Source organism: Vipera berus, assembly GCF_964194415.1.
Source record: "Vipera berus genome assembly, chromosome: 2".
NCBI classification, from domain to species: Eukaryota; Metazoa; Chordata; class Lepidosauria; order Squamata; family Viperidae; genus Vipera; species Vipera berus.
In genome coordinates this window covers 8,803,514-8,814,368 of record NC_138203.1, presented here as the reverse complement: position 1 = coordinate 8,814,368, position 10,855 = coordinate 8,803,514, and the positions used below count along the sequence as shown (strand labels likewise).

The 10,855-nt window shown below is 47.1% G+C and overlaps 1 protein-coding gene across 1 annotated transcript in view; it reads left to right on the top strand.

The window, feature by feature from the left end:
- Positions 1–481: 481 nt before the first annotated feature.
- The window catches only part of SPMIP6 (sperm microtubule inner protein 6), a gene marked incomplete at its 5' end in the record, with an annotated part of 31,800 nt that continues 21,426 nt past the window's right edge, over positions 482–10,855 (top strand). The window contains one exon of the mRNA XM_081319335.1: positions 482–616. Within this exon, the coding sequence (XP_081175461.1) occupies positions 482–616 (135 nt within the window). The remainder of the gene's footprint in view (positions 617–10,855) is intronic.

Below are 10,855 nucleotides of genomic sequence, written 5' to 3'. Positions count from 1 at the left end.
ACTTGTGCACTTAACTCCCAGAATTCCCTAGCTGGCAAGCTTCAAAGATCTGTGGACTTCAACTCCCAGAATTTCCCTCGTTAGCAAGCTTTGGGAAGTATGGATTTCATGCTGGTTGAGGACTTCTGGGAGTTGAAGTCCATACACCTTCAAGTTACTGAGGTTGCAAAACCCTGCTCTCAAGCCTTGGGCCTAGCTGGATGGGTTTTCCTGACCCACTTGCCTATTTCTGCCTGCCAACTGTGACATCACCCATGATGCCAAGGCTGACTGTTGGGAAGGGCTGTGATCTTCAAGGGGGAAAAAAAGACTTAATTTGGCCCCACTGGCATGAAGAGCAACTCTCCCTTTCCCAGCATCTGTAGGGAAGTAGCCCCAGACTCCATGAGGCTGAGGTCTCCAGCTCTTCTGCCGAAGAAGTGTACGTTACTCCCTCTCCTTGCATTTACGATTTCTGAAGAGCCGTCCAGATCCATCCGAGATGTTCCTCTTTGCTGCCAAAACCAAGACGCCCATCAGCACCTACGCTGACTCCTACAGGCCTCCCAACACCATGAAGAAGGCCTTTGAGGAAGCTCCAATGACTCTCTGGAGCGAGAATAAGTTTGTGACCCAGGTAACTCTAAAAGTGCATATGAGACTGAGATGCCCACCGTATCGGGAACATGGCGGTTGAGAAGGTGGTAATAAGATGTCTTGAACTGGAACACAACCTGACCCAGCAAGGAAGGTCTCCTGGATCAGTTCAAGGCCATCAAGCTTTGGACGTCCAGCCAGCTCTCCGTGGTGCTCTCTTTCCTGGCCAACACTCAGTAAGGAGAGCCCCACAGATAGTTGTGTGGGATTCCTGGTGCACTTTGAGCTTGGTTGTTTTCTTGCAGACATTTCATTACCCAACTAGGTAAAATCACCAGTTCTAAAGGTGATATTACCAAGCTGGGTAATGAAATGGCTGCAAGAAAACAACCAAGGTCAGAGTTGTTTCTCCTCCTCCTCTTCCTCCTCTTCCTCCTCCTCCTCCCAAACCCCACACTTTTCTAACTTAGTTGGGCAATTAAACGTCTGCAGGAAAACAACCAAGCTCAGGGAGCACCAGAACCCCGCAGTCCCCTCCTCCTCCTCTCTGCAAACCACACTTCCTTGTAGCATTGATGATGCTCCCTAGTTGGGTCATGAAACGTCTGCAAGGAAACAGTCAAACTCAGCGCCAAGGACTCCACAGTCCAACCCTGAGCTACAAATATTCTCTTCTATTTAAATCAGAGCTATGAAGGCATCTCCTCCTATTGAACCTTGAAATATATTGCTGTTTATTTCTGCTGCCCAGTATGGCATAGGCTCAGGATTATGGGTATTGAGGTCCAGCACATATGGACCGTGCTGTCTGGGAAAGGCTATTCAGGCTAGTTGGTGAATCTGTTCCAGTTTCTCTGGAACAGCCATCCAAGCCCAAGATCAGAAGGAAAGTATCCTTTATGTGACAACAATGGGTTGGAAAATCCACCAGGTGTATATCAGAGTTGGAAGGGACCTTGGAGGTCTTCTAGTCCAACCCCCTGCTTGAGCAGGAGACCCTCGACCATTCCAGACAAATGGCTGTCCAGTCTCTTCTTAAAAACCTCTTCTTAAAAACCTTTTCCGACTTGGTGTCAGGAGGGGGCAAAAGAGTCAAGATGGCAGCCACAACCATACAATTAAAGTCATGCTTTTTTGCATGTACTGTGCATGCGGTGTATACAAAAAGAGGCAAGGCTTTTTTGGTGTGGAAGCAGCCACCATTTGACTTTGAGGCCTCTCTCCACCCTCCCACAGACTCCCCCACCCCTGGGATCCCACTGCATCAGGAAAGAGAAAGAAAGAAAGAAAGAAAGAAAGAAAGAAAGAAAGAAAGAAAGAAAGAAAGAAAGAAAGAAAGAAAGAAAGAAAGAAAGAAAGAAAGAAAGAAAGAAAGAAAGAAAGAAAGAAAGGAAGGAAGGAAGGAAGGAAGGAAGGAAGGAAGGAAGGAAGGAAGGAAGGAAGGAAGGAGTGAATTGGCTTCAAAGCAACCAAGTCATCCTTGTGAAAACACCACCCTCTATTGGCCAGGTTGGGCATCTCAGCCTTCCCACAACATGGCCAATTGGGATGAACTAACTGGGTTTATAGGGACGTGGTGGCTCAGTGGGTTAGGATGCTGAGCTTGTCGATCAGAAGATCGGCAGTTTGGCAGGTTGAATCCCGAGTGCCACGTAACAGAGTGAGCGCCTGTTACTCGTCCCAGCTTCTGCCAACCTAGCAGTTCGAAAGCACGTAAAAATGCAAGTAGAAAAATAGGGACCACTACGGTGGGAAGGTAACAGCGTTCCGTGCGCCTTTGGCATCTAGTCATGCCGGCCACATGACCATGGAAAGTTTTGAATAACTTTCGTCCGGTCTCCAACCTTCGCTTTCTTGCGAAGGTTGTTGAGAGTGTGGTGGCGCATCAGCTCCCCCTGGTCCTGGATGAAGCGGATTATCTAGACCCGTACCAATCGGGCTTCAGGCCCGGGTACAGCACGGAGACGGCATTGGTCGCGCTGGTGAATGATCTCTGGAGGGCCCGGGACAGGGGATATTCCTCTGTTCTAGTCCTATTAGACCTCTCAGCGGCTTTCGATACCATCGACCATGGTATCCTGCTGCGGCGTCTCAGGGGATTGGGAGTGGGAGGCACGGTTCTTCAGTGGTTCTCCTCCTATCTCCTGGGACGCTCGCAGTCGGTGTTGGCAGGGGGGCAGAGGTCGACCGCGAGGCCTCTCGCTTGTGGAGTCCCTCAGGGGTCGGTCCTCTCGCCTCTCCTGTTCAACATCTACATGAAACCGCTGGGTGAGATCATTCGTGGTTTTGGAGTTGGGTATCATCAGTATGCTGATGATACCCAACTTTTCATTTCGACCCCAAACCACCCCAGTGATGCCCTCGACGTGATGTCCCGGTGCCTGGAGGCGGTCCGGGTCTGGATGGGGAGGAACAGGCTTCGACTCAACCCTGACAAGACTGAGTGGCTGTGCGTACCGGCATCTCGGGATATTCAGGATATCCCACCCCTCATTATGGGGGATGAGTCATTATCTCCTGTAGATAGGGCTCGCAACTTGGGAGTCCTCCTAGATTCACAACTCTCCTTAGAAGACCATATTGTAGCTGTGACTAGGGGGGCCTTCGCCCAGGTTCGCCTGGTGCGCCAGTTGCGGCCCTATCTAGACCAGGATGCCTTGCGTACGGTCACTCATGCGCTCGTGACCTCTCGTCTTGATTACTGCAACGCTCTCTACATGGGGCTACCCTTGAAGACCACTCGGAGGCTCCAACTGGTACAGAATGCAGCCGCGAGAGTTGTACTGGGAGTCTCCCGATACTCCCATGTCACACCTTTACTCCGCGAGCTGCATTGGTTACCGGTTGTCTTCCGGGTGAGGTTCAAGGTGTTGGTAATGACCTACAAAGCCCTTCATGGCATGGGTCCAGAATACCTTGGGGAGCACCTGCAGCCGGCGTCAACTTCCCTCCGCCCAGTACGCTCCCACAGAGAGGGCCTCCTCAGGGTGCCACCGGTCAAAGAATGCCGACTGGTGGCCCCCAGGGGGAGAGCGTTCTCTGTGGGTGCACCGGATTTATGGAACCATCTTCCGGTTGAGCTCCGGATGGCGCCCGATCTCCGCTCCTTCCGGCGCGATCTTAAAACTTATCTCTTTAAACAAGCTGGCCTGGCCTGATGGGACGGGGTGGGAAATGACTTTAATTTTAAATTTGTATTAATTTATGGGCATTGTTTAATCACGTCTTAATAATTTTAATTTTTGTATCTAGTTTTTATGTATTGCCCTGTTCACCGCCCTGAGTCCCTAGGGAGAAGGGCGGTATATAAATTAAATTAATAAATAAATAAATAAATAAATCCTCGGACAAGCGCTGGCTCTTCAGCTTTGAAACGGAGATGAGCACCGGCCCCTAGAGTCGAAAACGACTAGCACGCATGTGCGGGGGAACCTTTACTTTTACCTTTACCTAACTGGGTTTATAGTTGGCCAAGTTCGCCATGTGAAAGCTGGCCTGTAAGCAAGATTAATGTGGACAGAAGTGGCCCAGTTCTGTCTGGATCAATTCAAAGGAAAGCTGAAATTATAGAATGGAAAAAAAAACTATTTCCAGACAGTCTGCTCTTTGTAGGATTTGCACATCATTCTTGCAACACACACAGGTGAGGGAGAAGAAGACAGAAGAAGAAGAGCGTGCCAGTTCTGAGGCAAACAATGTGGGCCAAGCAGAAGCCAAACCCTCCATGGAGAGCAGTTATGTCTGTAGTCTCTGCCTCCTGGCAGTTGACTCCTTATTTCAGAGGGAAGAGATTAAAGGTGGGTAATGAAACGTCTGCAAGCAAACCAACAAACTCAGAGAGGAGCAAGGACCCCACAGTCCTCCTCCTCCTCCTCCTGCTGCTGCTCCTCTTCCTCCTCTCTGCAAACAATACTTCCTTGTAGCACTGATGAAGTTACATAGTTAGGTAATGAAACGTGTGCAAGAAAGGAGTCAAACTCAGCGAGCACCAAGGATCCCATATTCTGCTCCCTCCTCCTCCTCCTCCTCCCTCCTAACACTGATGCTGCTACCTAGTTAGGTCATGATACGTCTGCAAGAGGGAGTCAAGCTATTCTCCAAAGCACCTGAGGGCAGGACAAGAAGGAATAGATGGAAACTAATCAAGGAGAGAAGCAACCTAGAACTAAGGAGAAACTTCCTGACAGTGAGAACAATTAACCAGTGGAACGGCTTCCCTCCAGAAGCGGTGAATGCTCCAACACTGGAGGTTTTTAAGAAGAGATTGGACAACCATTTGCCTGAAATGATATAGGGCAGGGGTCTGCAACCTTGAAAACTTTAAAACTTGTGGACTTCAGCTCCCAGAATTCCTGAGCCAGCTATGCTGTGCTGAGGAATTCTGGGAGCTGAAGTCAACAAGTCTTAATGTTGTCAAGATTGCAGATTCCTGGTATAGGGTTTCCTGCTTGAGCAGGGGGGTTGACTAGAAGACCTCCAAGGCCCCTTCCAACTCCTATTCTATTCTATTCTATTCTATTCTATTCTATTCTATTCTATTCTATTCTATTCTATTCTACTCTACTCTACTCTACTCTACTCTACTCTACTCTACTCTACTCTACTCTACTCTACTCTACTCTAACCATCAAGCTCAGAGAGCCCCAAGCACTTCACAGTCGTCGTCCTCCTCCTCCTCTCCACAACCCCCTCTCCCTTCTAGCACTGATGCTGTTACCTAATTAGGTCATGAAACATCTGCAAGAACACCAAGCTCAGAGGGAACCAAGGACCCCATAGTTCTCCTCCTCCTCCCTTCTAGCACTGATGCTGTTACCTAGCTGGGTCATGAAATGTCTCCAAGAAAACCACCAAAAAGTGGTTCCTGCAATCTCAGCATCCAACAATGGCTTTGCCATGAGATGAGGGTCCCACAACCATATTTTTACATGCTAACATTTTCTCTTTGAACTAATGCAGGTCAGAATAAACACAGGTAGTCCTCAACGTATTGTTTGGCCTTCCAGCAACCTCAGAAAGCCATTTGACATGTTGTGCTACACTCATGGTCACACGATCACATTTTGGGTGCTAGATAGACAACCTGTCAGAACATGCACTAGGCACAAAATACATACATGTGGTCATTCAACACACTCCAACGCACAGCAATTACAGCAGTCAAAAGGATGAGAGAGAGAGTGAGTCTCCAGCAAAGCCTTCCCTTTTATACTCAGACTTTTAAAGGGTTACATACACAAACTCTACTGAGTCATTCCATCATTCCATCATCCACCTTATATTACATTACATCATTACATAAGCTGTTTAGTCTTTATCCTGACACAACCAATTCAATTTTATTGGCAAAAAACAGCCATTCAGGAGAATGGGTTCACACTTACAATCACATGAGACTTACAACCGTGGGATTTGTTAATGACCACCATAAAAATGGTCACCAGGGAGTCTTGACTTATGACTGTCACAACTTACAGCCAAAATTTCAGTCCCAATTGCTGTTGTAGTTTGAGAACTATCTGTATGTATTCTTTTACTGTTTGCATAGTTTATAATTCTAGTTTTACTTACAGTATGTTGTCAGCCTGTCTTAATTTGTGAGACAGTGAGATGGACAGCGTATAAATTTAATAAATGAAAAAATAAATAAAATTACAGTAGATGCAAAATAGCAACTTAGTTTTCAAATATTAAAAAGTCCCTTGGAGTTGAGCAGTTTATAAATGCAAATCCAAATAAATAAATAAATCTCATCCATACAGAAGCATACCATGTAATCTTTCCAATCCAGGAATAATGAGTCCATTCAAAGCCAAAAGTTAGCATGCATTTCCATTTTTTAGAAAAAAATATTTTTTTTAATTGAAAGTTTTAAAAAGAACCCCAAAACCTCACACCAACTAGCACAAAAGAGAGAGAACAAGGAAAGAGAGAGAGAAGGAATAAGGGAAACAGAAAAGGCCAGTGAGAAAGAATAAAAAGAAATAGGAGGAAAAAAGCTTCCCATTTTCTCTGCAGCAAATTTAAACGTGATTTTTAAAAAATACCTCTTACTCTGTGATTATCAAAAATGCTCAAAGCTTTTTCTATTCGTTAATTTTTCCTGATCATCAAAACCAAAAAGGCCTTTTTTTCTTTTTTCTTTTTTCTTTTTGGAGATTTCATGCCAAAATAGTCTATATACTCTACCAGGGGTAGGCCACCTTGTCTCTTTTATGACTCGTGGACTTCAACTCCCAAAATTCCTGAGCCAGCATGGGGGAACTATGGCTCCTTCGTGACTCGTGGACTTCAACTCCCAGAATTCCTGAGCCAGCATGGGGGAACTATGGCTCCTTCGTGACTCGTGGACTTCAACTCCCAGAATTCCTGAGCCAGCATGGGGGAACTATGGCTCCTTCGTGACTCGTGGACTTCAACTCCCAGAATTCCTGAGCCAGCATGGGGGAACTATGGCTCCTTCGTGACTCGTGGACTTCAACTCCCAGAATTCCTGAGCCAGCATGGCTCAGCTTGGAAACCTCTCCTTTTCCCTTCAGCATGGCTGGCTCAGGAGTTCTGGGAGTTGAAGTCCATGAGTCATAAAAGGGCCAAGGTTGCCTACCCCTGATACTCTATACCAGGGGTGTCAAACTCAATTTCATTGAGGGCCGCATCAGCATTGCGGTTGCCCTCAGGGGGCCGGGTGGGTATGGCCAGGGTGGGCGTGGCCTACTGGGTGGGCGTGGCTAGAGTGCGTATGGCCTACTGGGTGGGCATGGCCAGCTCTACGTCGTTCGCATCAAGGGCGCCTATGGGGGCCTGGGCAGGAGTGGGACAGATCTGAGGGTCTCTGGCAGGCGGAGGGTCTCTGGGCCAGGGCCAAGGCAGTGGGGGCCGTTCCCTCACTGTTTCCAGGATGGCTTCGCGGGCCGCATCCGGCCCCCGGGCCTTGTGTTTGACATGTCTGCTCTATATGGTTTTTCCAGTGAGCCATAAATATAGAAAAATGAGCATTTTTTTCAGTCCAAAATTTAAACAGAATATCTTTTTACTGTCCTTCTGGTCCAATAAATTCTTATTTGTCTTTAAGCGGTAAGATATAAGCTACTAATTCACCCTCACAGGTAGTCCTTGACTTATAAGTTTGGTTAGTGACCGTTCATAGTTACAACGGCACTAAAAAAAGTGACCTATGACCGTTTTTCTCACTTACAACCGTTGCAGCATGGAGGAGGAGGAGGAGGAGGAGGAAGACTGTGGGATCTTTGATGGTCTCTGAGCTTGGGGGTTTTCTTGCAGACATTTAATGACCCAACTAGGCAACATCATTCATGCTAGAAGGGAGGAGGGTTTGTGGAGAGGAGGACTTTGGGGTCTTTGATGGTCTCTGAGCTTGGCAGTTTTCTTGCAGACGTTTCATGACCCAACTAGGTAACATTCTCAGTGCTGGAAGGGAGCAGGTTTGTGGTGAAGAAGAGGAGGAGGAGGAGCTGCAAGGTCTTTGATGGTCTCTGAACTTGGTTGTCTGCTTGCAGACATTTTAACATCCAACTAGGAAACACCATCAGTGCTACTGATAATAGTACTATGGATACTAGTAGCACTGATGGTGTTCGCTAGTTGGGTATTGAAACGTCTACAAGAAAACAACCAAGCTCAAGAGACCATCAAGACCCCAGGGTTCAACCCTGAGCTACAGATATTCTCTTCTATTGATAATTCTTCCAGCCACTCTTCAGCAACCACTTGAGGAGCAATGACGTCCTTTTTGGGCCTTTGCCTGTCCAGGGAAGCAACCCAACAGGGTGGAGCCAGGATGGGGGTACCCAAATCGAGAAGCCAGATTCCCCAGGAAAAGCCCCTGTCCTTCCCACGATCCCCCTGCCCTCTTCTCTGCTCCCCTGTATTATGGCTGCTCTCCATGACTGTGACATCACAGCTGAGGTAGACCCGGTGTTAGGCTGAGCTTGGTGGGCCATTAGCAGCCAGGAGTAGTTGTTTGTTAGTAGAGTACAAAGAGTCCCCCTTTTTATTTTCTTATCGGCTGAAGGTGGGGTGAAGGTGCTCCCTTTCACGCTGGAATCCCTTTTGATAGACAACTAGAGAGTCGTAGAGAATTAGGTTGACGCCCAAGGCAGCCATCTTTGAAAGAGACCCTTCTGGAACCATGTTCATCTTTGCACATAAAACCGAGACCCCCCTCAGCACCTACACAGACTCCTATCGGGTGCCGGTGGTTAGGAAACACACCTATCAGGAGTCTTCCCTGCAACAATGGAGCTCGAATGGGCATATCACAAAGGTAATCCGTTCCAGGTATCCATCGATGAATGGATGGGATAAGGGATGAGTGGAGAGAAGGAATTTATAATAATAGACTTGGAAAGGAACTTGTAGGTCATCTAGTCCAACCCCCTGCTTAAGCAGGAGACCCTAGGCCATTTCTGACAGTCTCTTCTTAAAAGCCTCCAGTGATGAAGCTCCCACAACTTCTGAAGGGAAACTGTTCCACTGCTTGATTGTTCTCACTGTCAGGAAATTCCTCCTTATTTCCAAGTTGAATCTCTCCTTGATCGGTTTCCATCCGTTATTCTTTGTCTGGCCTTCAGGTGCTTTGGAAAATAGGTTGACCTCCTCCTCTCTGTGGCACCTCTCAAATATTGGAAGACTGCTATCATGTCTCCCCTGGTCCTTGTCTTCACTAGACTAGCCATGCCCAGTTCCTGTAACCGTTCTTCATATGTTTTAGCCTCCAGTCCCCTAATCATCTTTGTTGCTCTTCTCTGCACTTTTTCTATAGTCTCAAAACCATGTTCTAGGTTCTCACAATTCACTAAATCAGGACTTGGCAACCTTGGCTCTTTTATGACTCGTGGACTTCAACTCCCAAAATGCCTGAGTCAGCATAACTGACTCAGGAATTCTGGGAGTTGAAGTCCACGAGTCAATAAAAGAGCCAAGGTTGCCTACCCCTGGACTAAACCAATGTTTTCAACCTTGACAACTTTGAGATGCCTGAACTTCAACTCCCAGAATTCCACAGCCAGCTAACTGTGCTAGATTCACACATGCAGTAAACTACAAAAAGCCAATTACTTACTAACCAATCTTAGCCAGGTGAGTGTTTGCATCTGCACGATATTTTCCTCATCCATGCAAATACAGCTATTCATGTAGTGACCGCTCAAAGTCACAGTGCCTCTGAAAAAAGTGACTTGTGTCAGGTCCTCACACTTACAACTGCCTCGGCATCCTCCCCCCCCCCCACATGATCAAACTTTGGGTTTGGGGCAGCTGGCATTTTTTTATGACATCCTGATGTGGCATCCTGATGTCAAGTGATCGCCATTTTGCAGCCTTCCCTCCTGGCTTCTGGCAAGCAAAGTCAAATGGGGGAAAGTCAGATTCACTTAACGAGCACGCGACTCACTTAATGACTGCAGTGATTCACTTGGACAACCATGGCAAAACAGGTTGCAAAATCAGGCAGGGTTCGTTAAACTCATTTAACAGTGGCTTACTGTTAGAAATTTCAACCTCAATTATGGTCGTTCAGCTGAGGCCTACCTCTCCCTCTTGCTGGCTCGTGTGATGCATGCATGTCAAGATCTGGCAGTGTAAAGAGGCACAGAGATGACCTTGGGAGAAACCACGCACAGATGGTTACCACAACACCCAGCCAAACATAAGCCAAGGAAACAAGCCTTAGCTCCACCCTACCTCCCTGGGATATAAGAGGAACCTACGGGGAGAACACAGTCGGGAGCTTTCAAAGTTCTGCTACCACAAGCTATCTCAATAGAAGACGGTTCCTTTCAAAAATGTAGAGTTGGTTTTCCTGATTTTTGCTCCCTCGAAGAGTTGACAGCCGCGTCACAGCTGTGAGTCTCCTAGCAATCTTTCCTTCACGGAGGACAGCTTTGCTTTATGGATCCCTCTGGAGTTGAGAGTCCTTCCCAGGGGGTCCTGGAGAGGTTGTGAAGAGAGAAGCATGGGGTCCTTGGTGCCCCTCTGAGCTTGGTGGTTTTCTTGCAGATGCAACTACGTGACATCATTAGCTCTCAAAGGGAGTGGGGTTTGCAGAGAGGAGGAGGAGGAGGAGGAGGAGGAGGAGGAGGAGACTGAGGTCCTTGGAGCTCTCTGAATTGGGTTGCTTTCTTGCAGATGTTTCATGAATAGAAGAATAGAATAGAATAGAATAGAATAGAATAGAATAGAATAGAATAGAATAGAATAGAATAGAATAGAATAGAATAGAATAGAATAGAATAGAATAGAATAGAATAGAATAGAATAG